This window comes from Nicotiana attenuata, unplaced genomic scaffold (genome assembly GCF_001879085.1).
Source record: "Nicotiana attenuata strain UT unplaced genomic scaffold, NIATTr2, whole genome shotgun sequence".
NCBI classification, from domain to species: Eukaryota; Viridiplantae; Streptophyta; class Magnoliopsida; order Solanales; family Solanaceae; genus Nicotiana; species Nicotiana attenuata.
The window spans coordinates 147,042-172,203 of NW_017670482.1; the positions used below are offsets into that span (position 1 = coordinate 147,042).

The 25,162-nt window shown below is 36.1% G+C and overlaps 4 protein-coding genes across 4 annotated transcripts; all 4 read right to left on the minus strand.

Annotated features, from left to right (window-relative positions):
- Nucleotides 1-611: 611 nt before the first annotated feature.
- LOC109240067 (COX assembly mitochondrial protein 1-like) lies at nucleotides 612-5,946 on the minus strand. Its single transcript, XM_019406682.1, has 4 exons — nucleotides 5,767-5,946; nucleotides 1,613-1,679; nucleotides 1,139-1,243; nucleotides 612-1,029 (listed from the first exon to the last, which is right to left on the minus strand). The coding sequence occupies exons 2-4, from the start codon at nucleotides 1,655-1,657 to the stop codon at nucleotides 940-942; spliced, it is 240 nt and encodes a 79-aa protein (XP_019262227.1). The 5' UTR covers nucleotides 1,658-1,679; nucleotides 5,767-5,946; the 3' UTR covers nucleotides 612-939.
- Nucleotides 5,947-11,614: 5,668 nt separating this feature from the next.
- On the minus strand, nucleotides 11,615-12,853 carry LOC109240058 (uncharacterized mitochondrial protein AtMg00810-like). The gene has a single exon (XM_019406674.1). The coding sequence runs from the start codon at nucleotides 12,851-12,853 to the stop codon at nucleotides 11,615-11,617; it is 1,239 nt and encodes a 412-aa protein (XP_019262219.1).
- Nucleotides 12,854-12,977: 124 nt separating this feature from the next.
- Nucleotides 12,978-16,312, minus strand: LOC109240060. The gene is made up of 3 exons (XM_019406675.1): nucleotides 14,557-16,312; nucleotides 13,412-13,605; nucleotides 12,978-13,271 (listed from the first exon to the last, which is right to left on the minus strand). The coding sequence occupies exons 1-3, from the start codon at nucleotides 16,310-16,312 to the stop codon at nucleotides 12,978-12,980; spliced, it is 2,244 nt and encodes a 747-aa protein (XP_019262220.1).
- A 3,050-nt stretch (nucleotides 16,313-19,362) lies between these two features.
- On the minus strand, nucleotides 19,363-20,097 carry LOC109240061 (COX assembly mitochondrial protein 2 homolog). Its single transcript, XM_019406676.1, has 3 exons — nucleotides 20,053-20,097; nucleotides 19,567-19,671; nucleotides 19,363-19,458 (listed from the first exon to the last, which is right to left on the minus strand). The coding sequence occupies exons 1-3, from the start codon at nucleotides 20,095-20,097 to the stop codon at nucleotides 19,363-19,365; spliced, it is 246 nt and encodes an 81-aa protein (XP_019262221.1).
- Between the last annotated feature and the right edge of the window lie 5,065 nt (nucleotides 20,098-25,162).

A 25,162-nucleotide genomic window follows, 5' to 3' on the forward strand; every position in this document is an offset into this window, starting at 1 on the left:
ACTCACATTTTTATTTTGATAGGTAAAGCAAGAGTAATACTTACACTAAAGTCTAAACTTACAGTAACAGTCCATTTAAGACCACATTGGTCATCCTATCAAAACTTTGAAAGTTCATAATACCTTTTTGTGGAACAAATTATGGCAATTGTTCATTTAACTGTCCAACTGGCCCTCGACACAAATTTAGAGTTCCAAAAGAAACTTGGCTTACAAATTGTATTATGCTGTAACAATTTATCTACAGTTTACTTGAATCCATAATACAGGAACAAAGGAAAAAATTGATTTAACACAGTTTTTTTCCTACGCATTTGGTTCTTTAAATTCCAAACAAGATTATGTTTATTCTCACGTAGGATTTTTTTTATCTTCTCTTTCTTTCCCCAAATTACTCTGTTTCCAAAACTCAATAACAGGTAATAGAAAGGTTAGAAAAAAACTCAAAAGAACCAAATCACTTCACTTCTATCAGTTCAAACAATCAATTATGTACTTTGATTTAAGACTTCCCAGGCAGGGCAGATGCAGTGTATATGTAATGGATTCACTAACCCAATAGCATTGGCTCAGACCCTATATATGCGTTAAAAAATTCACAAAACAAGTAATAGATTTCGAACCCAATAAATAAAATGAGTTGTGGTAGACTTGTAGCATACCGAACTCGAACCAATAAAGTTCAAATCCTGGATCCCCACTTTTGCCCAGATAGAATGGTCGGATAAGTTGCTATTATAATTTATCAGTTCTTGTGTATATACATCTTATTTCACTTCAGCTGACTTAAATATTGGAGATCCATAGAAAACATCAGAATAGACAAACAACAATTCTATTCACGAATCTTTCTTCGATCAACCCCAGCAGCAAAACTTCCGTTCATGAGTTGAGATGCAAAACAATGTCTCGAAAACAAACCTCCTATCACCATCTTGATTACAAGTCAGCAGTTTCCTTCCTGTAAGCCTGGAGCCTCTCCTTCAACTTCTTGCTCTGCTCAAAATTCGCTTTCCTCTTTATAGCTTTCTGCAGGAGGACATCTTATTTCTTTTATATTGACTCATACACGGAGAACATTAAAGAAGATATTTTCAAAATCATACAATTTCCTAATAGGTAAAGCAAGAAGACTTACCTCCTGCCTGAAGCACCGGTCAAGCTTTATCTTCAGATCTGTGCATTGCCCAAGGAATTTTCCTAGTGGGTGGTCTGTATGACACTTCTGAAACTCCTCAATAATCTGCACCAGAGACCTAACCATCTTAATAATGTATTTGAGATGCTTTTGACACTTATTTCTTAACATTTACCGGGAAAAAACAAATTGACCAGCAATACATAGAGACTACATGTCAATGCGAATAACAACATGCAAAAAAACAGCCATTTAAATCAATTTGCAACAAAAAAAGTATATGCATCTTCTAAATGCAAAAACAGATGCTATATTATAACTTCACCAAGAAAACCTGCAAAATGCATTGTCGCTATCCGCAAAACAAGAAAGAGAAAAACAGAAGGGAACAAAACCACCTGGTGCAAGTATCTACCATAAATTGACATAATAAAATGAGCAATCATTCTAGTAATTAAGAATGTGAAAACTTACATCAGCACATAACGGGTGCCTATGTAGAGTCAAAGGGGGATGCATCTTCTTCCGTTGACTTCAAAACCTATTGAAGTAAGATAATTTTCCAAATAAATACTTCCCTTTCTCCATAAATTAAGAAAAAGCATAAGAACAAGAATCAAGAAGGCAAAAGATTAAAGCATAAGGGAAACAAGTTTTTTAGGTAGTGAAACATCTTAGATTTTTTCCCCACCAAATAACAGCTGGGATCAAGTACTGGAACCTCCATAACAACTCTATAAAGGCACATCACATTTTATTTTCAACCACTTATTTAACTAACCCATTGCACCATATATTATGCATTCCATATTTTCATTCTTATTGTCGACTTCTCTTCCTTTTTGCAGCTTATTTTAACTAAACCACTGCACCATAATCCCATGGCCACTTTGCATTCAACAACAACAACAACCACCCAGTAAAATCCCACCAAGTGGGGTTTGGGGAGGGTAGAGCGTACGCAGACCTTACCCCTACCCCGAAGGAGTAGAGAGGCACTTTGCATTCAACAAAGTAACCAATTATTAAAGAAAGGGTAGGCAAATCAACTGGTCCAATCAATCCAACCTTCTTAATATACAATAAAAAACATGGTGAAAATATAACTCATTCTTCCAATATAATCATGAAAGATGCCCCAAAGTGTTCCGTCTCAACACGCCCATTGATACGATATTCTTTGGTATAATTAATAGAAGTTGGGCAGCAGTTATACGGGAGGCTTCCGAAATAGTACTTAGTCTGTTGAGTCAGTTTTAATACGCGTCAGCTTGATTGCAGAACAGTCCTTCTATCTTTCTTTATTAATTTCCTTATTTCCACTTTAGTCCTTCTTCGCTTTAAAGTCATTCGAGAAGGTTATGAATGAAGTGTTTGCTTAATTTCCTCTATAGTTTTTTCTTTCCTTCTTCAATTAGCCTTACTTTACCTATATTATAGTTCCATCTTGCATCACCCATCGATTCAAATGAACTTACATAATTATAATTCCTTCAATAAATCATGCTATATAATTGGTCATGAGCTCTTTTACCTAGGAAAATCATACAATTACCTAGAGGGAGTTAGCAACAACCGTGGATGATATCAATACCTGTTGCTTTAGCAAGAGTTACCTAATCAGAGATGACCAGAGGTAGAGGAGGAGGAACTGCACCAGAGAGGAAACCTACAGATTAAATACCGATTCTCTTTCTCGAGTTATATTTAATTTAGTTTAGGCAAACACTTCATTCATAACCTTCTGAAATGACTTTACAGAGTAGATATACTGGAAAGTGAAGAATGACTAAAGTGGAAATAAGGAAATTAATAAAGAAAGATAGAAGGACTATTCTGCAATCACGCTGACGCGTATTACAACTGACTCAACAAACTAAGTACTGCTCCGGAAGCCTCCCAAATAACTGCTGCACAGCTTCTATTAATTATACCAAATAATATCATATCATTGCGTCTCCCATGCTTCCTTGACCTCAAGGAAGAAATGCAGGAAATCGAGCCTTCACCACAAAAGCATCTTCCCAGGTTGCAATTTCTTCAGTAACCTGCCCCATTGAAAACCATTGGGCAACAACTTTATTTCCTTTCTGAACCATCCTACGTTGGAGCACTTTAAAAGGCTGAGGTCAATACAGATTAGCAATGTCTAATAAGGAGGCTGAGTGGCCTGCTTAGGCAGTTCATGACAAGGTTTCAGCAAGGACACATGGAAGGTAGGATGCAGCTGCAACTCAGAGGGTAAGGCTAATTTATAAGCAACCTGGCCAACCTTCTCAGTAATCATATATGGTCCATAATACTTGTAGGACAGCTTATTGAAGTGATGAGTAGACAAAGTAACTTGTCTATAGGGTTGAGCTTTCAGATACACCCAATCACCAACACTGAACTGCTTGTCAGACCTGTGATTGTTAGCCCGGGATACCTTCCTCTGCCGAGACCTAGCTAAGTGATGTTTGAGAAGATGAAACTTAAGTTCCCTAGTGACTAAAATTCTGTCAATATCTTCATAAGCAGAATCCCCTGCCATATAAGGAAGATGAAGAGGAGGAGGTTGTCCATAAAGAGCTTCATAAGGAGTCAATGGATGGATGAATGAAAGCTGGTATTGTACCACCATTCTGCAAAAATGAGGAACAGAGACCAAATAAGTTTCCAAACATCTATTAAGCACCTCAGTCTGCCCATCAAAATGTGGGTGATAAGTCATGGAAGTGCTCAAAGTAACCCCTTGGATTGAAAAGAGCTCTTGCTAGAATTTGCTGGTGAATATTGGATCTCTATCACTGACAATATAAGCAGGCATCCCATGCAATTTGTAGATGTACTCCATAAACATTTTATGAGCTCACTAGCAGAATAAGGATGAGACAGGGAGATGAAGTGTGCATCTTGGTAAACCTATCAACAACCACCCAGGTAACTGACTTTCCCTTAGAATTAGGAAGACCTCTGTAAATCCATACCGATACTACTCCAAGCAATGAGAGGAATTCGAAGAGGTTGGAGTAAATCAGGCTAAGCTGAGGTGTCATATTACTTTTCTGACAAAGGTGGTAACAACCTCTTTGAGACCCTTCACGTAAAAAATAGCCGAGATTCTCCTGTAAGTATTATCCACCCCGAGTGTCCTCCCTGAGGAGAGGAGTGCCACAATGTAATAATTTCTGACCTCAAGTCTAAGTCAGCACCTACAACCAACTTCCCATGTCTTCTGAGTTGCTGGTTAATGAAACTGTATCCCTTACATTCCTCTGGTTTGGATTGTAATTGGAGAATAAGTGCTTGCATCTCTAGATTAAGTCTCCAACTGTCTTGGATAGAATCCAGTAGATTAGTCCTCATAGTGGACAAAGACAAAGTTGCCAGTTCAACTGTAGGAACTCCAGACAAGGCATCCGAAGCCTTGTTCTCTTTGCCCTTCTTATTTCAATTTCAAAGTCAAATTGCATAAGTTTGGTGATCCCTTACGTTGAGACCCTATATGTAGTTGTTGTTCAAGCAAAACTTCAATGCTTTCTGATCAGTTCGAACCACAAACTGTCTGCCTATCAAGTACTGACTCCATTTGGTAATCGCCATTACTAAAGCTAAGAGTTCCTTGTCATATACAGAGAAGATAAGTGCTTGACTGATAATGCCTTACTCAAATAGGCAATTGGCTGCCCTTGATGCATCAGTACAACACCCAGACCCATGTCACAAGCATCAGTTTCCACTATAAAGGGATTATCAAAATTAGGCAAAGCTAAAACTGGGGATGAAGTCAACGCCCTCTTCAATTCCTCGAAGGAATGAGTGGCTTCATTAGTCCATTTGAAGCATTCCTTCTTCAACAAATCAGTAAGAGGTCTGCTAATAACCCCATAATCCTTGATGAACCTCCTACAATACCCTGCTAATTCCATAAAACCTCTGAGTTGGTTGAGGGTGGTGGGAGTGGGCCATTTCTGTACTGCTAAGATCTTCTTAGGGTCAGTAGCAACACCTTTAGCAGAAATATAGTGCCCCAAATACTCCACTGTGATTGCAGCAAACACACACTTAGATTGTCTGGCATACAGCTGGTGTTGAAGCAACAACCCAAAAGTAATCCTCAGGTGCTCCAGATGTTCAGAAAGGTCTCTACTGTATACCAAAATGTCATAGAAAAAATACAAGAATGAACTTCCTAAGGTGCTGCTGAATCCCGCTACCACGTAAACCACCCTCCTCACTCCTACTCCTCCTCAACTACAGAAGTGAAACCACAGATTTACCCTTCTTAACTCCTTTCAACCTCAAAACTACCATATATGAATAGTCTCTCAAGATCTGATCACCAACACCACCTCACACACACACACACACACAAAAATATCAATTCTACCCTCCTTTCTTCGCTCTTCTTCAACAATGAACTCTACCTATATTCACGCCCAATTCAATGTTCAACGTTATAATTGTTCTAAAGACAACCTAAAAAACATATAAAGCCATACACAAAATGATCACAGTCTACATATATAAAGTACAAAACTTGCGCATTAACCTTGAAACAAACCCTAAACCCAAAAAAAAAAAAGAAAAAAAAAGTAACAAAACAGTACTGATATATGCGAAAAATAGATCAATAGAAAGCTTACAGGATGAAGAATCTTGATCTGGAGAGCTCAAATTCTGAATCTTCCGGTCGCCAGAGAGAATCGCGAAAAAAAAAACCTACTAACCAGAGGAAAAAGAGAGAGGATTGGGGGAAGAGAGGAGTGGGGTAGGGGGGGATGGGGGCAACCTGACCGCGGCGACGTCGTTTATGGTGAATGTTCTAACTTTGATTTTTCCTCTCTTTCTTTGTTTTTAATTTTTTCAACTCATTATTCTTTTGTGTAGAAAAGAGAAAAAGTTAGAATAGTGACAGTTGCATGGGCCTCAGTTCACACCCTGGAATTTCATCAACGCATTAGAAATAATCAGTTTCTTTTATTTTTTTATATTATTATGAGTATAAAATATAATGTAAATGTTTTGTATATAGCCTGTCTATGAAAAGTATTGATAAAATCTGTAATGAAAAATGAATATTAATCATTAACGTCATCGACAGTTTCGTAACAATAATAACTAACATATTATAATATGTTAAATTATATTGATCATGTAAATGATTGTTACATTGTCACTGACTCGTTGTATACTATAACATAGATCATTCTTTATATGGGTTATATTTAACGAAATATTTTGTAGATTAATTTTGATATGTTTGGTTAAACTTAAATATTAAAGTCTAAGGTGACAGGAAAATATGTCAGAAAAGGTATGGTGATAAAATGTTTTGAGAGTCAATTTCAGTATAAAAAAAAGACAATAATGTGTTGATTTCAGCAGTAATACGACAGAACTAGTTGAGATACTTTTAAAGAACTAGTCTTACTATATTGCAATCACATCTCAATAAATATATAATTTTAAGAAATTACATAAATACTATATTAACTAATTATATTTGAGTTACAAAATTATTTTAAAAAATACGAGTTTCTAAAAATGACGATTGTTGATCTAATTTAGCAACTCGATAAATGAAGAAATAATGATAATAGAAGTTCTATGATCATTCTATTTTTTTTAATTAATAAGAATACTATAGAAATTGTAAAATAACTATAAATAAATAAATTTTAAGAATTTGGCCAAACGGATTCTATGTTGGAAAGACAAGTGCCAAACACTATCAATGAGATTAAATCTTATATTTAGTTGGAAAAATTATTATATAGCATTAAGGTGCCACGACATATTTTAAGTCTGTAGCAATTAACAGAATTTATATTCCAAAATTATAATTTTTTAGTGATATTCATATTCTTAGCATCTCCTAGAATGAGGCCACTTTCATCCTCTCGGTAGTTTTTAGCCATGCACAATATCAATTGTAATTTGTCATATCTTTCTATATGAATTTTGATTAGTCATAAATATTTAAGTCTTATGTTTCTAATTTTTTGTAATTTTTTCTCGTTAGAAATTTTTCTCAAAATAATAAATTACATGTTCACAAGAAATAGATGTAATATATAGAATATGTTCATAATCTATTACTATTATATAAGTGAGGATAAGCAAGGAGCTGATGGTCAACATGCCTGCTTCATCACAAAGGCATTTTTGTCATTTTATAATGTTTTGTTTCATCGTATTGCATATGTCATTCCATATTGGAAATTTGTGTAAAAATTGTACGGGGTAGTCACTTTTTAAAGTGGTATTTACTCTTTATCCAATATTTTTAATGCTTAGCAATAGTAGCCACTAGTCTATTAAAATTAATATAAAAAGACTGTGTTACCCTTTCTTCTATCTCTTTCATGTGTTAGGGAGAAAACTTTGTCGCCGACTGTAAGGAAAAAATCCCTTTTTGCGGCCAGTTACTCGTGAATTGTCAATGTTACAGGAGCTCCATTCCAAGTATCAGAAGGAGGTATATATATGTTTTTGTTTTAGAAGGCAAATATCACTTAAAAAATTATTAAGAGTTCCCATGCTTGAGCTTGAAACGTGATCCCTTCTTAGCACACAGGATGTTTCCTTGCTATGAGAATGTTACCAGTACTAGCGCTTCTTATAATAGAAAGTTAGTACTTATAAAATTACATGCCAAGGAAACGAGACGGCTACGTCGTTAAGCAGCTTCGTTGGTGTAGCATGTCTGCATGCGATGACAGATTGGGTACATGAATTGCCTTTCGTAATTGCAGCAGCCTTTTGTCCCCCTCGTCTTTTACAAGTTCAAAAGTTAAGGATAGTTGGTCCTAAACTTAGGCTGACAAGCTCAAAAGTTAAGGACAATAGGTACTGAACTTATAGTTACAAGTTCAAAAGTTAATGACAATAGGTCCTGAAGTCCTGAACTTAGACTAACAAGCTCAAAAGTTAAGGACACTTGGTCCTAAACTTACAGTTACAAGTTCAAAAGTTAAGGACACATAGTCCTGAAGTCCTGAACTTAGAGTTCCAAGTTCAAAAGTTAAGGACATGTAGTCCTGAAGTCCTAAAGTTAAGTTCAAAAGTTAAGGACATGAGCAGAAGGGTATTTTCGTCCGGGCAGTTAAAGTTTATTAAGCATTGGCTAAAGACTAAAGACATATTAAACAATGGCTTAAAAGTAAATACATATGTTATTAGTGGCTATCCGTGCACTTCCCCCGAAATTTGTCAGGCACAACATTTAATAATGTGGGGTCCATTAATATTCTCATCACGTATAGTATTAATTTGTACTTTATTGTCTATTTGATATCCACATGGCTAAAGCTACTTTAATGACTATTGAGTGTAATTTTATCCATGCCATAATTATTTAATTTAAGAGATTGTTCGATTTAGTTTAAGTTCAGTATATGTAACTTAACTTGAAATTTTCTGTTGAGATCTTACATAAAAATTTTAAAAATATTTTCTTGGTTTGGACATTTTTATGTGATTAGCTTTTTAAATGGTCATTATTTTAATTACATAAAATATAAATCATTGCATATAGAGTAATCCACAACTTATGAAATAAAATTATAACCTTGTTATAGATGCCAACTACATTACAAAATGGTAGTTTACTACAATGCTCAAGAATATTGCAGTTGCTTACAAATAAGAATTAATTAGTTTTATAAATTTTGGAAAAAATTGAGGTACAGTTAATCACTATTTAGTTTCCAATAATATCGTTTTACTCTCTAACCCATATTTAAGGCATATAATGAGACAAAGAAATTTTTTATAAGGATATTTTTTTAAAAATTAGTTCTTCGGCTTGAGAAATTTTATTATTATACTTTAATTTTTTAAATTAAATTACTTTTAAAAATTTATAATACATAAAAAATGAAGTTCGATACTTCAGAAATAAGGACATATGTAATTCTATTTTTCACGCAGATGCTTTTTCTAGACCAATAAGATATGATAATTAGTGTTTCGGGAAATTTCAATAACATATTGCTTAATATTATACTTAAAATCAGATTACCACAACTAAAATACAAAAAACAGGAACTCGGGTAACGTAGAGGGTAAAATTTTCATGTGGCACCTAATTTTACACCGCCCATTGAATTTGTATTCATTTTTTTTGAAATTTTTTAACTGATTCACAGTTTTTGGATAACTTCAAATATATAAACTTTTCTCATTCTTCTTTGATGTTGTTTTCTTCTTCTTTGTGCTTAAAGTTTCTTCTTCTTCTTCTTTTTAGTTGCAAAGTGAGTTTGTTAAATTTGTTGTCGTTGACAATTTGATGATTGGGATTTGTTCTTTATGATATTTGAAAGTGATTTCAAATTTAAGCTCATTTGGAGTAGATTTTGGCATTGAATCGTGTACTAGATTATTGAAAATCGAAGAACAAATTTATGCTTCAGAACTTAAGATTCGATATCTAAATTTGCATTCAATAGATTGAACTACTTAAGATTCAAGTTACTGAAGTTGCATTTGAAAGATAAAAGTACTTCAAATTTGATTTCTGAAGTTGCATTGAAGAGATTGAACCTCTTAAGATTCGAATTTCTGAAGTTGCATCTGAAAAATAGAAGAACTTCATATTTGATTTCTGAAGTTGCATTGAAGAGATTGAACTACTTCGGATCTGAGCGGGTATACTTTGAAATTTTTGGGCAATGCAGGTATAACTTCAACGGTGATCCCAACAGTGGGTATATATAAAAATGCTGGGTATGGGGACTCTGGGAGGATTGCTCATACAATCAATCCCCTCTATAACAGTCTCATTTGTTTCGGTATTTTTGTTATAGAGTACATATATTATAACATAACATCGATTATAACATATATTATAACATAAAAATCGATTCGACAAAAATTTAGCTTTTATGGTGAATGATTGTTATATAAGGATACTGTTATAGAGATGTCTGACTGTATATAAATAGTCATTGGGCCCGGGCTAAGCCCGGACATAACATCACTAGTATAATATAATACTTATAAGAAACTACAATAATATTATTCAACTGTAATTACAGACTTGAATTAATAGCTCGATCGCTACGTAAAAGATCACAAGAACTTTTGGCACTACAAAAATTTTGAAGACATTTATTATGAAAAAACTATCGGAACAATCTAAAAATTAGAAAGTCAATTTTTTTTTTAACTACAGAAAATTTGATCTCTTTAATAGGATATTAAATAATGGTTCTCCTACTTATTGTCTAATTTTTTCTCCGTTTTTAACCTACGAAGATTTTGACTTTACACCCTTCGTTAGATTATTAGGATAGATATTAAATAATGCTAATAAATAATGGGTCTCCTACTTATTGTCTAATTCTTTTTAGTTTTTAACCTATGAAGATTTTGACTTTACACTCTGTGTTAGATTATTAGGGATAATAATTAAAGGAGTGTCCTACTTCTTCTCTTCTTCCTAATTTTCCTTTTTTTAAAAAGTCATTAACTTGTATCTACAATTTTATCCAGTATAGAGTGCACTCGTGGAGGATAAAAAAGGGTGAACGACATTTAGTGCCTTCAGTATAGTGTGTATAGATGTAGATAGATAGATTACGCCTATAATTACAATTTCCTCGGTTTGATCAAGATAAAATGTTCCCCGTTTGGAACTCTGCTCCAATCAAGTCACTAGTTAATCATTTAGCATTTTCTATTCATATTTACTTTCTTATCCTTTTATATATTGAGAAATCATTTAGTGTAAGTAGCTCACTACTAAAAAATCGAAACTTGGCGGAATAATGACATTGTCCTTATATTATTCTCTGCTTAAATATTAAATTTTATATTCTTTTTCATTTAAATATTAGTAAATGTTTATTTGAAAAAACCATAACATACGTCTAATTCATACTCTCTTACACTTATCACTCTCCTGAAAAATATTTACTTTCATACTCAAGAGGGACAAATAATAATTGGAGATTATCTTATTCTTCGGGGACAATATATACCATATCAAACACGAAATATCAAACATTGAAAATGATATAATCGTAAAAAATTTGCGAGTTTATTAATCAATATTTCTTAAAATGTACTCGTATTTAATCCAGTTGATGTCCCCGAATGACTTTAAATGTGCTTCAACTATTTCAAACGGTTCTTTTTATGAAGTTTGATTGGTAAAAGTGTGAAATTCAGAGGTAATCGAGGAAAAGAGACATGAGTTCGGTGTGAGCTCTAATGGCGAAAATACAGATCGTGTAAGAGAGAGAGAGAGAGAGAGAGAGAGAGCGCACAAATGAAGTTTCTAGAATGGAGAGCCGATTTTCATTATTTACAACTCAAATAAAAATATACAATTAATGTCCTATTTATAGTACCCAAACTAATACCTAATATCAACTAACACCTTACTAACATCTGATGTAAGCACTGTACAAGTAAGAATAATAAAAGAAATGAAAGAATAAAGACAATGTAATACATGGTGTATATGAATACTCTCAACACACCCCCTCAAGTTGGAGGTGAGGAGCTCACTTCCAACTTGCCAAGAAGTGTAGAATGCTTGATTCCTGTTAGAGACTTGGTGAAAATGTCAGCTAATTGATCATTAGTAGAGACATGGTGAAGGGAAATCAACCCTTCCTGCAGCTGGTCTCGCACAAAATGGCAATCCACTTCAATATGCTTCGTACGTTCATGGAACATAGGATTCCTTGCTATATGTAAGGCAACTTTACTGTCACATAATATGGGAATAGGCAAGGCTAGGGGAACAGTGAGTTCAGTAAGAAGTCTAGCCAGCCATACAATTTCACCAACAACCATCCTAGCTGATCTGTATTCAGCTTCTGCAGAGGATAGGAAAATAGTGGACTGCTTCTTAGATTTCCAACTAATAGGGCTGCCACCAAGTAACACTATGTACCCACTAACTGATTTTCTGGACTGGGGACAAGTGGCCCAATCTGAGTCACAAAAAGCCTTCACTCTATAATCTGCATCATTGCTAAGCAAAATACCCAAGGATGGATCACCTTTCAAGTACCTTAAGACATGGTATGCTGCCTTCAAATGAGGTTCTCTTGGACTTTGCATGAATTGACTAAGATGTTGTACACCGTAGGCAATATCTAGCCTAGTGTTAGTGAGGAAGTTGAGCTTTCCAATCAACTTCCTATAATAGGAAGGATCTGCCAGAGCTCCCTCATCAGCCTTTAACTTCATAGAGGAATCTAGAGGGGAAGTCATAGGAGGACAGTCTGTACACCCAAACTCTTTCAAAAGATCCATAGTGGATTTCCTTTGTGACATCAAAACTCCTTTTTCTGTGTATTGAACTTCTAAACCTAGAAAGTAATGAAGCTTCCTTAGGTCTTTTATCTTAAAGGTATTATGTAGAATGGTTTTCAAAGACTCAATATCTTGTAGATGGGTGCCAGTGACAAGAACATCATCTACATACACAGCTACAAATACTACTAAGCCTTCAGTTTTCTTATAGAACAAAGAATAATCAAGCATTGAGTGAGTGTATCCCCTAGAGCATAATGCTTCAGTTAGTTTCTCACACTGTCTACTTGCTTGTTTGAGTCCATATAGGGACTTATTTAATTTGCACACTAAACCTGGTGCCTCCACAACTAGGCCTTCATGGAGGTCTCCATGAAGGAATGCACTATTAACATCTAATTGTAGAACCTGCCAACCCTTCTTGACTGTTGTTGCTATTAAAGCCCTTACAGTTGTCATTTTTACTACAGGTGAGAAAGGTTTCTGTGTAATCTATCCCAGCTTGTTGTGTATATCCCTTAACCACTAGTCTTGCCTTAAACCTTTCTATGCTACCATCTGCCTTATGCTTGATTTTACACACCTATTTACACCATATTGCTTTCTTTCCAATTGGAAGGGGAACTAAGTCCCAAGTTTTATTTGCATAAAATTCTTGGAATTCTTGATTCATTGCTGCTTGCCAGGCAGGCTTCACAGCAGCTTCCTCATATGAACTAGGTTCACATTCATGTGAGGCAGTTCCCATCAAATGCTGACTAGTGGAATTTAAAGCATTAAGTAAATTGTCATGAGGCTTGGGTACAGAGGTGCTGAAGGAAAAAGACTGTGTATTTTGGCTATCATTTGGAGAGGATGATTGGTTCTGATGAGTGTGCTGAAGTTTGGGAATTACACACTCATAGTCTTTAAGATAAGTAGGAATTTTCAAAGTTCTTGAAGCTATATTCTGATTTAAGACTGAAATGCTTTGATCTTGAGTTATAACATTTGGATTGTGAGGAGCAGCAGGAAAACTTCACTTGGACTGTCAGTAACAAGAAAGGTTCCTGATGTCTGGCTGCCCAAGGGTGACTGAGATAATCTGGAGTCATCATCAAAGGAAGTAGGTTGAGGTGAAATCTGGTCTGATTCAGACAATGGCTCACTCCTAGTCAAGTTCCCTAGTGACACTTCATGGTGATTTTCATTCACTAAGCGTGGAATACTCCCTATATCATTGGAAGGAAAGAATTCATCTGATAGATGTGACTTCATTTGAGGAAATGAAGGGAATACCTTACTTGAACTAGTGGACAGAGCAATGGAAATACACTTTCATAGAACACTATATCTCTTGAAACACTTATCTTCTTAGTGGCCAGATTTAGTACCTTATAGCCTTTTGTCCCAAAAGGATATCCCACAAAAACATGGGGAGTAGATCTTGGTTCAAACTTATCTTTGTGTGTTTTGAGAGTGGTAGGAAAGCATAAACAGCCAAAACTTCTGAGATGAGAGTAACTTGGTTTCTTTAGGTACAGTAGTTCAAATGGACATTTGATTTTGAGTGATGAAGAGGGTAGTCTATTTATTAGATAGGTAGATGTCAGTATGCACTCTCCCCAATATTGCATGGGCAATTTTGACCGATACAAGAGTGCCCTGGCTGTTTCTAATAGGTATTTATGTTTTCTTTCCACCACATCATTTTGTTGTGGTGTATATGGACATATTTTTTGATGTATAATGCCCTTTGATTGAAAAAAATAAAGTGGCTTCAAGGCTGGTGAACTCAAGACCATTATCAGTTTTTATGGTCTTGATATTAGTGTTGAATTGGTTTTCTACCATGGCAGAAAAAGCCTTGATAGTGTGTAGGGCATTGCTCTTACAGCTTAATAAGTGAGTCCATGTGGACATGCTGTAATCATCCACAAGGGTGATGAAGTATTTATATTTGTTATGTATTGTAACATGATATGGACCCCACAAGTCAATGTGTAGTAATTCAAAAATCTTAGTGGTCAGTGTTGTTCTTTCTGGGAAAGGTAGTCTGGTTTGTCTTGCCATTTGACAAATGGGACAAAGAAAAGGCTGTTTGGGTGCAAAATTGACAGGTATAGAGGAAATCCCTTTTATTTTAACAAAAGGCACATGTCCTAATCTGTTATGCCACAAACGATCAAGTAAATGTTCTGTAGTAGAGGGAACATTGGACAAACAAGAGTCACTTTTATTGCTTGAACTATTTACAGAATGATGTGAATGTGGAAGAGAGCTACTTCTATCACTACTATGAGATGAGGTAATCATGGTGGATGCAACAGGAATAGTAGCAACTAGTTTATTTGTGTTAGCTAATTGAGAAGAAGAAAATGAGCTAGATGTGTTGACTGCAGAATGTACCTCATCTTTATTACTAGTAAGACATGGATGGAATGTACTAGAAGAATTAGAGGAAGTTGAACCATTGTTGTGGTTGCTTGAACAATATAGGTACATGCCAGTCTTGGCCTTACCAATCTCCAGTGGCCTCTTCAGTGAAGGGCCCTGTAGAAGAATACAAACATATTTGGTAAATACTACAATACAATCAAGTTGAACTATAAGAGAATGGACTGATATCAAATTGAACTTGAAACTAGGAACAAAAAGGACCTTCTTGAGGCTGAATTTAGGACTTAGAACTACATCACCAATCAGTGTCACCTTAACTTTGTAGCCATTTGGTAGGCTGACTAAGTATGGGTAAACTAAAATTTTGATATTGGTTAGCAGTAATTTATTATATGTCATATGATTTGTGGCTCCAGAGTCAAGAATCCAAGAGTCATCATTTGGACTAGAACTATCACACAAATGATCATTAGAATCAAAATGAGTAGAGCATGCTGAGATACCTGCAAAGTTCTCAGCTCCTCCATTGATTGTAGTGCTTGTGGATTTGTCTCCTCCTCCCTGAAAACTTTCCAGGATGCAGAGTAGTTGTCCATATTGTTCTTTGGTCAGACTGTGCATAGTTCGACCCTGTTCCTGATCCTGAGAGCCATTTCCATCATCCTTCATTACAGCACCCTCACTTGATGACCCAAATACATTTCCTCTAATTCTTCTTCCTTTATTGAACTTGAAACTCTGTGAAAATTCATGAAGCTTGTAATACTTCTCTTTAGTGTATCCTGGCCCCTTGCAGTAGTCACAGAATAGCCTAGGTCTATTATTGAGCTGATTCCCCTTATATCCACTGTTTGTGTTATTGTTCCGCTGTTGAGTATAGTTTGTTCTGAAGTTGTTATTTCCTGGTCCACTTGCATTCAAGGCAGCAGAATCCATTGAAAAATGGTTACTTGGCTTGACTTCCCTTTGTTTCTCCTCTTGAATGAGATTGGAGAAAGCTTGGGCTATTGTTGGAAGAGGATTCATCATTAAAATACTTCCTCTCACCACAGTATACACTTCGTTAAGCCCCATCAGAAACTGAATCAGTCTTCTGTCCTGTTCAGCTTTGTGCATGTTTTCTCTTGCTCCACATGTGCATTTGCAAGCACATTTAGCATGTATGTTCAGCGTGTTGAGCTCCTCCCAGAGTTTCTTCATCTTTGTATAATATCCAGTAATGTCCAAATTCCCCTGGCTCAAATCATTTATTTCCTTTTGGAGCTGATACAACTTAGCACCATTAGTTTGATCATACCTGTCCTCCAACTCCTGCCAAAGTTCTCTAGCGTCATTAACGTATTGCAAGTTGTCCGCTAGGTCCTTAGACAATGAGCTTAAGATCCACGAAGTCACCATATCGTTGCATCGCTCCCATTGGTCGAGGTTAACAGAATCAGGATCTGGTTTCTTACATTTTTCGGTGATGAAGCCTAGTTTATTATTCACGGAGAGTGCTGAGGATTCCTCTTCTCCATGATCTATAACCAGTTCCGTCATAGGCTACCGGAACTAACATAGGTCCAGCTCTTTCCGATGGATGCATGTACAACAGACTTGTTGAATCTAGGGTTGTTTTATCCATCACCGGAATTTCGTCCTCTCCGGCCATGATTTAGCTCAGCTGAGATGAAATCGTTAGTAGCGAAGATGAATCACTAAGATTAATCGACTAATTGATCGATTTCTATACAGAAACCCTAATTCCCAAAATCAACAATCAATTTCTGATCGTATGAGTAGAAGAACAAAATATAAGACTGCGAGACTCTAAAGCTTATGTCTGGGCTCTGATACCATGTAAAATTCAGAGGTAATCGAGGAAAAGAGACATGAGCTCAGTGTGAGCTCTAATGGAGGAAATACAGATCGTGCAAAAGAGAGAGAGAGAGAGAGCACAAATGAAGTTTCTAGAAAGGGGAGCTGATTTTCATTATTTACAACTCAAATGAAAATATACAATTAATATCCTATTTATAGTACCCAACTAATACCTAATATCAACTAACACCTACTAACATCTGATGTAAGCACCGTACAAGTAAGAAGAATAAAAGAAATGAAAGAATAAATACAATGTAATACATGGTGTACAAAACAATGTATATCAATAATCTCAACAAAAAGAGCCCCCTTTTCTGTTATTTTAAAGAATATAAAACGAATAGGAAGACTGAATCAACTCAGATTCATTATTGCTAATCTTCAAACCTCTACTAATCTACTTAATAAGTAATTGAGATAAGTTAGTTCCTAATACTTTCTTCTTGTTCTACTTAACATGTCAGAAGAGTTTTTCTTAACCCCATTGGAGAGGTAAAAGGAGGAAGTAAATTTTTACCTCGGTATGTCAGCTTATGGAGTGGGTAAAAAGAAAAATTTATTTATGGAGGCAACAAAGTTTTGGTCGATAGCACGTCAAGATAGAATGGATCCAAAATTTAAACACGAGTTAAAAATTATATTCTTATTATTGAATTCATTATATTCTTGAAATGATGGGTTACGGATTTCATATTTGTTTTACATCATGTCAAATTGTATCAATTGGACAAGGGTAAATATGCTAAAGCATCCTTAAATAAAATTTGAATTAAAAAAAATATTAGAGTAACCAATTAGGAGACCCACAGGCCACAACTCTGTCCAATATATGGTGCTTGCTATTAGGTGCCCTTTGATTTTTGTACGTAGAGGGTGACTCTCTTAAGTATATGTTGCCATTTTGGCATCTTTTATTTGTTTTTATATCAAAGCAAGAGTCCAGGAATTAATATTGGTCAGAGGCAGAGGCAGCACCGAACTCATCTGAATCCAGTACTTTCGATGCATAACATAATTTTAGGTGTAAACATTCACTTAAACTGTAACAAATAGTAGATAAAAACCATAATTTTAAAATTACAATTTTGATAAATGCTAAAATCTTAAAGGCCGAACCCAATTCGCCCCTAATACGGGTTGCTTATTTACTACCAGCAGTTAACTTCTAAAAGGGAACAAAACTGGAAGTCTGAACATTTCGCTTCATATTACCCAAGGAATACAATCATTTCTCTTAAGAGTACGATCATTTTTTCCTCCTTCCTATTTTAGAGCTTTTCTTTTTTCTCCCATTTACATCCCCCCCCCCCCCCCCCCGCCCCTTTCAACAGGAAGAATACTACTCACATTTTCATTTTCCTAGGTACAGACGGAGTACTACTTACATTTAACTTACAACAACAGTCCATTTAAGACCACATTGGTCATCCTACCAAAACTATGAAAATTCAAAATACCTTTTTGTGGAACAAATTATGGCAATTGTTCGTCCAACTGGTCCTCCACACTAATTTAGAGTTTTGAGTATGCACTCAAGGCTCCAAAATTCCAAAGAAATTACAAATTTCAGTAGACTAATTTATTTACAGTGGACTTGTTCATCATAATCCAGGAATAGAGGAAAATATTGACTTATGCACAGCTTTTTCCTTCGCATTTGCTTTTTCTTTCCCCATATTACTGTCGTTCCAAAACTCAAAAACAGATAATAGAAATGTTAGATAAAACTCAAAAGGACCAAATTAGTGCACTTCTGTCAGTACACACAATCAATTCAGTACTTTTATTTTGGGGAGAAATTCAAAAATAGCCTGATTTACCACTGGTCGTTGAAAAATAGCCAAGTTTCAAAAGTCATCGAAATTTAGCCACTTTAAATCTGAGCGAAAACACTGTTCAAAATCCGGAAAAATGCGCCCGCAAATTTTACGGGAGTTCCAGCATAAGTATGCTTGAACTCCCGTAAATTTTACGGGAGTTCAAGCATAATTATGCTGGAACTCCCGCAAATTTTACGGGAGTTCCAGCAAGTATAATTGTCCAGTATAATATACTGGAGTTTGGAGCACTGGTGCTCCAGTCTCCCGTAAATTTTACAGGAGTTAGCAAAGTATACCGGTCCAGCATAATATGCTGGAGTTCGTACACAAATGCACCAGAACTCTCGTATATTATACTGGATCGGTCCCTGTTGCAGCAAAATAGTGGCTATTTTTCATTGACTTGATAAACGCTGGCTATTTTTCATTGACCAATGTGAAAACTGGCTATACCATAATATTTTAACTTTATTTTGACATTTCCCGGGCACCCAGATACAATGATGGTGTATATGATATGAATTCATCTAAACCCAATAGTTTTGGCTCAGACCCTTTACACGTGTTGAAAAGTTCACTAAACAAGCACAAATAATAGATTTCGAACCTAGTAAATCAAATGAGTTGTGGTAAAATTCCGAACTCAAACCTATAGAGTTCAAATCCCAGATCCACCTCCGCCCAAATGGAATGGTCGGATACATTGCTCTTATAATTAATCAGTTCTTGTGTCTATACATATTATTTCACTTCAACTGATCTAAATACTGGAGATCGAAGAAAACATCAGAATAGACAAGCGACAATTCTATTCACGAATCTTTCTTCAATCAAGCCCAGCCGCCAAACTTCCGTTCATGAGTTGAAATGCATAACAGTGTCTCAAAAACAAACCTCCTATCAGCGTCAAGATTGCATGCCAGCAGTTTCCTTCCTGTAAGCCTGGAGCCTCTCCTTCAACTTCTTGCTCTGTTCAAAATTTGCTTTTCTCTTTATAGCTTTCTGCAAAAGGACGTCTTATCTCTTTTATCGGCTCATACACGGGGAACATTAGCGATGAATTTTCAAAATCATTACAATTTTGCTTACAGGTAAAGCAAGAAACCTTACCTCTTGCCTGAAGCACCGGTCAAGCTTTATTTTCAGATCCGTGCATTGCCCAAGGAATTTTCCTAGTGGGTGGTCTGTGTGACACTTCTGGAACTCCTCTATAATCTGCACCACATAAACCTTGAACTAATCAGCAATTATGATCTACATCATGACGTCAAGACTACATGTCATGTCAATGCGAATAACCACATGCAAAGAAACAACCATTAAAATCAATTTTCCACAAGGAATGTATATACATCTTATAAACACTAATTTCCTTAACACAGATGCTATATTAGAACTTTACCTACAAAACCTGCAAAATGCAGTGCTAAGAAGTAAAATGGCTATTCACAAAAGAACAAAGGGAAAAAGAGAAGGGAATAAAAACACCCCATCAAGTGTTGGACCACAAATTGACATAATAAATTGAGCAATTGGTGCTTCAAAAGCACAAGATGATTGATTGCTGATTCCAATTTAACGTCATGAGGAACTTACATCAGCACATAAAGGGTGCCTATGTAGAGTCAAAGGTGGATGCATCTTCTTCCGTTGAGTTAAAACCTACAGGAGACAGACAATTTTCCAAATAAATACTCCCTCTTCTCAGTAAATTAAGGAAAAAAACACAAAAAAAAAAACAAGAAAAAATAAGACCAAAAAAGATTAAACCATCAGGGAAACAAGCTTCTTTTTAAAGCAAACAAGCAAACCTTTGTTACAAAATAAAAGTCAAGTACCGGAAACTTATGAGAAATAACAGATCATAATGAAAATGCTCAAGCACTAAGTGAATGATGGTGGAGGATAGTTACACGTAAAACACATTTTGATTACAGGTTGCTTACAGAATTCAGGAAATTTAGCATGGAATCGATATCAGCCATGCTACACCACAAAGTTAGCAACAACAAACAAAGCATCTCTTTTAAAGGCTAATTACATTCTCCATTTCCCCTCAAAGTACCTTAGATTTATTTCCCACCAAATAGCATCTGAGATCAACTACTGGAAACCTCTACAACAATGCATAAAGATTCTGCAATATGGAAATAGGAGTTACTTAATTAGTAGTGGACTTTTTGTAAATATCATTAGTTAAGTGGGTCATTAGTGAGATTAGTTAGACATATAAATAAGGGCACTTATTGTACAGTGTTAACTAACGATTTCATTTCTTCTTCTCTGAATATATCGAAGCTCTCTCCTTCCTTCTTCATTTCTCTCTTACCTCCATTCTTAGATCTAGGGTTGAGATCACATTCAACCATAGTTCAATATGGTATCAGAGCAATTATGCCACGATTGTGAGCTGAAATTGTAGATCCAGTAATTGAATCTATCGATTGAGAAGAATCTCTGTTTTCTCTGTTTCTCCTCCATCAATGGCGAACACAGTACTCGATCACAACCATGCACTGTATCTGCATCCCTCAGACACAACATGAGCTCCGATTGTGTCAATTCAACTGACCGGATCAGACAATTACTCGATTTGGAGCAGTGCAATGAGAATCCAACTGTTAGGTAAAAACAAGTTAGGGCTAATTGACGTACACTGAAGAGAGAAGATGTCGGAGAGAATCTAGGTCATCAATGGGACAGATGTAATGCAATAGTTTTGGGGTGGATTATGAGTTCTGTGTCGAAGGAGTTAATAACGGGAGTAGTATATGCTAAGGATGCATGTCGAGTTTGGGAAGATTTAAAGGAGCGTTTTGATAAAATCAATGCATCTAGGATTTATCAATTGCACAAAGAGATTGCAACTTTATGTCAAGGAACTAATAGTGTGTCGACATATTTTACTAAGCTTAAAGAGCTTTGGGATGAATATGAGAGTATGATTCCAGCTTGTCGTGATAGTGAATTTGTTGAACATCTTCACAAACAGAAGCTAATGCAGTTTTTAATGGGGCTTAATGAGAACTATGAACAGGCGCGAAGTCATATTCTTATGACAAATCCTACACCTAATGTTAGCAAAGCATATGCGATGATCATTGAGAGAGAAAGCTAGAGAGCTGTCTCTAATGTGTCTATGATGAGCGAGAATTCAGAAGCCACAACTTTCATGACTACAAAAGGAGGAAGTTTTCAAGGAAACTTTCAGGGACAAAGTCATAGATCTAGGAAGAATTGGAATTTGCAATGTGATTTTTGCAAAATGAAAGGACACACAAAGGAGACATGCTACAAAATAGTAGGATACCCTACTGATTTTAAGTACAAGAAAAGAGGATCAGGAGCCAATGCTATAAGTGCTAATACTACTTACAATGTAAGTGCTGAGAATTGTAATCCTAATGTTGTAGGGTCCAGTGGAGGAAGAATTGAAGCAACAGACAAGGGATACATGACTGAACTTCCTAAACCACCACAATTCACAGCTGATCAATACAGCCAGATCATGATGATGCTGAACAAAGATGTTCCACAAAACACAATGGCTAACATGGCAGGTATGATGCAATCTTTTATGGCCAACACAGTTAGAAAGGAATGGATAATAGACACAGGAGCAACTAATCATATGATATCAGATTTAAGTATGCTACAGAATATTAAAAATCTTGATTCCTGGAGTTGTAGGAAGGTACACATGCCTAATGGCCAAATAAATCTGGTATCACACATAGGTGATTGCATAATTTCTAAGGGACAAATAGTGAAGAATGTGTTGTTTGTGCCTGATTTTCAGTACAACCTTATGTCAGTCTCTAAGGTAACTAGAGACCTCCATTGCTCAGTCACATTCTTTCCTCATTTTTGCCTGTTCCAGGACCTCTTAAGTGGGAGAATCAAGGGGATTGGTAAAGAGAAAGATGGATTATACCTTTTCTTACCTGCTGATGAATGAGAAGAGGTGAGTAAAGGGCTAAGTGCACAGGAGAAAGGACTTGATGTTTCTTTGTGGCACAGAAGGCTAGCACATGCTTCTGGAGGAGCTATGAGAGAGATTCTTGGATTGCCTATTGAAAATTGTAGAGATTTAATAGATAAATGTGATGTTTGTCCTTTAGCTAAACACACAAGGCTACCTTTTCATTCTAGTGACAGTAAGAGCACTGAAATTTTTCAGCTACTACATTTGGATGTTTGGGGACCTTATAACACTTCTACTATTGATGGTAATAAGTACTTTCTAACAATAGTGGATGACTATTCTCGTGTGACTTGGATTTTTTTGCTAAAATTCAAGAGTGATGTGTTCATTGTATTAAAAGGTTTCTTTAAAATGGTGCACACTCAATTCAGCATTATGGTAAAAACAGTAAGGTCGGACAATGGGACTGAGTTTGTGAATCATAACTTCACTAGTCTGTTAAGAGAACTAGGTATAGTACATCAAAGAACATGTGTCTATACTCCTCAGCAAAATGGAGTAGCTGAGAGGAAGCATAGACACATTCTTGAAGTGGCAAGGGCCATTAGGTTTCAGGGACACATTCCTTTAAGATTTTGGCGACATTGTGTTTTGGCAGCTGTGTATATTATCAATAGATTACCTTCAGTTGTCCTATAAGGGAAATCACCTTATGAGTTGTTTCATGGCAAAAGACCAAGTATGCTACACTTGAGAACTTTAGGATGTTTATGCTTTGCTAGTGTTTTGCCGAGACAAGATAAATTTAGTCCCAGGGCAGTTAAAGCAGTGATGATGGGGTACTCTAATGTCACCAAAGGATACCTTTTATACAATTTGGAGAAAAAGGAGTTCTTTATCAATAGGGATGTTGTTTTCAAAAAAGGAGTGTTTCCTTTCAAGGACATCGAGGGGCCTGTTTTACCAACTTCCTGTCAGGAAGGTGGTTTCTCTAACAATCCTTTTTTGTTTGCAGATATTAATTCTAACATACCTACTTCTGTAGCAGAGACATTGCAGCCTCAAGCCTCTGTAGATACTGATTTGCAAGAAACAAATGTACCATCTCATCTCCTGCCCATTGATACAAATCTGCTCAATGGTTCCTCTGTGGACAATCAAGTACCACATAGTGACTTACCTGGTCCTTCCACCCAAGCCAATGAGGATGAAATCTTTGAAGAACCCTCCATCTATTCATCAGATACTTCAACACCTTTAAGGAGATCTGGAAGAGTGGCTAAACAACCATTGTGGTTGACAGACTATGTAGTGCCTCTGCCAGCTAAGAAACCTCACTCTATGGCCAATTATCTCACATATGATCATATATCCTCCTCTCACAAAGCATATTTAGGGGTTTTTTCCGCAATATCTGAGCCTACATCCTTTTATGAGGCATGCAAAGATGCTCGATGGATAGAGGCAATACAGACAGAGCTAGCAGCACTACAAGCTAACAACACCTGGGAGTTGGTCTCTTTGCCACCAAGGAAGACCCCCATTGGGTGTCGATAGGTATACAAAGTCAAGCTTAAAGCAGATGGAGCAATTGAAAGATTTAAAGCTCGACTAGTAGCCAAAGGCTATAGTCAAAAGGAAGGACTTGACTATAATGAAACATTTTCCCCCGCAGTCAAGATTGCTACTGTCAGAACTGTGCTCTCACTAGCTGCTATGCACAATTGGCATATTCAACAGATGGATGTATACAATGCCTTCTTGTAAGGAGATTTAGATGATGAAGTCTATATGGAGATGCCACAGGGATTTTCAAGTCAGGGGGAGACAGTTGGCAAACCTCAATTAGTTTGCAGACTTGTTAAATCCCTATATGGATTGAAGCAAACCAGCAGACAATGGAATCTGAAATTAACAGAAGCTCTATTACAGTCAGGTTTCAAACAAAGCAGTCTTGATCATTCTTTATTCATTAAACAACATCAAGGTGATATAGTAGTTATTCTTGTTTATGTTGATGATATNAGTTTTTTCCGTAGGGTAAGTAGGTAATTTAGCAGATTACAAAGGTTAAAGGTTATTTCTTAGTTTTAATACAAAAGAAAATATCGCCTTAGGAAATCATATCAGTAAGTTGGGGCTTGGAGATGCTAAACCAGCTTGGACACCTCTTGAAGTCAATGTGAAACTTACTGTGCCAGAATATGATAAGTTGACAGGCAACAAAGATGATAATCTACTTGAAGACAAGGGGCAGTATCAACGACTAATAGGAAAATTGCTGTATTTGACACTAACAAGACCAGATATAGCATATACAGTCCAAACACTCAGCCAGTTCCTTCAACAACCAAAAAGATCTCATTGAAATACAGCCATGAGGGTTGCTAGGTACATAAAGAGGGAGCCAGGGCTAGGAGTATTATTCAGCAGTGAGAAATCGCATAAGATCTCTGTGTTTTGTGATGCAGATTGGGCATCATGTCCTAACACAAGAAGATCAGTGTCAATTTTTTTGATCAAGTATGGTGAATCACTGGTTTCTTGGAAGTCCAAGAAACAAAGCACAGTGTCGAAAAGCTCAGCAGAAGCTGAGTACAGGAGCATGGCCAGTGCTGTTTCTGAAGCTGTTTGGCTGATTGGATTGCTAAAAGAATTGGGAGCAGATGTGATACTACCAGTTGAATTGTACGGTGATAACAAGGCAACTTTGCAAATAGCTGCCAATCCGGTATATCATGAGAGGACTAAACATATTGAAATTAATTGCCATTTCATCCG

What these genes read in the sequence shown, in the direction of transcription:
- LOC109240061 (XM_019406676.1), bottom strand. Translation starts at nt 20,097, where the DNA reads ATGCATCCACCTTTGACTCTACATAGGCACCCTTTATGTGCTGAT. An exon ending in GGCACCCTTTATGTGCTGAT is followed by an intron (nt 19,672 to 20,052) that starts GTAAGTTCCTCA and finishes TATGTGGTGCAG; the next exon opens with ATTATAGAGGAGTTCCAGAA. An exon ending in ACCGGTGCTTCAGGCAAGAG is followed by an intron (nt 19,459 to 19,566) that starts GTAAGGTTTCTT and finishes GTCCTTTTGCAG; the next exon opens with AAAGCTATAAAGAGAAAAGC.
- LOC109240060 (XM_019406675.1), bottom strand. Translation starts at nt 16,312, where the DNA reads ATGACGGAACTGGTTATAGATCATGGAGAAGAGGAATCCTCAGCACTC. An exon ending in TACAGAACATTTACTTGATC is followed by an intron (nt 13,606 to 14,556) that starts GTTTGTGGCATA and finishes CCAATGATATAG; the next exon opens with GGAGTATTCCACGCTTAGTG. An exon ending in TTACTGACAGTCCAAGTGAA is followed by an intron (nt 13,272 to 13,411) that starts GTTTTCCTGCTG and finishes CCCAAACTTCAG; the next exon opens with CACACTCATCAGAACCAATC.
- LOC109240067 (XM_019406682.1), bottom strand. Translation starts at nt 1,657, where the DNA reads ATGCATCCCCCTTTGACTCTACATAGGCACCCGTTATGTGCTGAT. An exon ending in GGCACCCGTTATGTGCTGAT is followed by an intron (nt 1,244 to 1,612) that starts GTAAGTTTTCAC and finishes TCTCTGGTGCAG; the next exon opens with ATTATTGAGGAGTTTCAGAA. An exon ending in ACCGGTGCTTCAGGCAGGAG is followed by an intron (nt 1,030 to 1,138) that starts GTAAGTCTTCTT and finishes GTCCTCCTGCAG; the next exon opens with AAAGCTATAAAGAGGAAAGC.
- LOC109240058 (XM_019406674.1), bottom strand. Translation starts at nt 12,853, where the DNA reads ATGACAACTGTAAGGGCTTTAATAGCAACAACAGTCAAGAAGGGTTGG.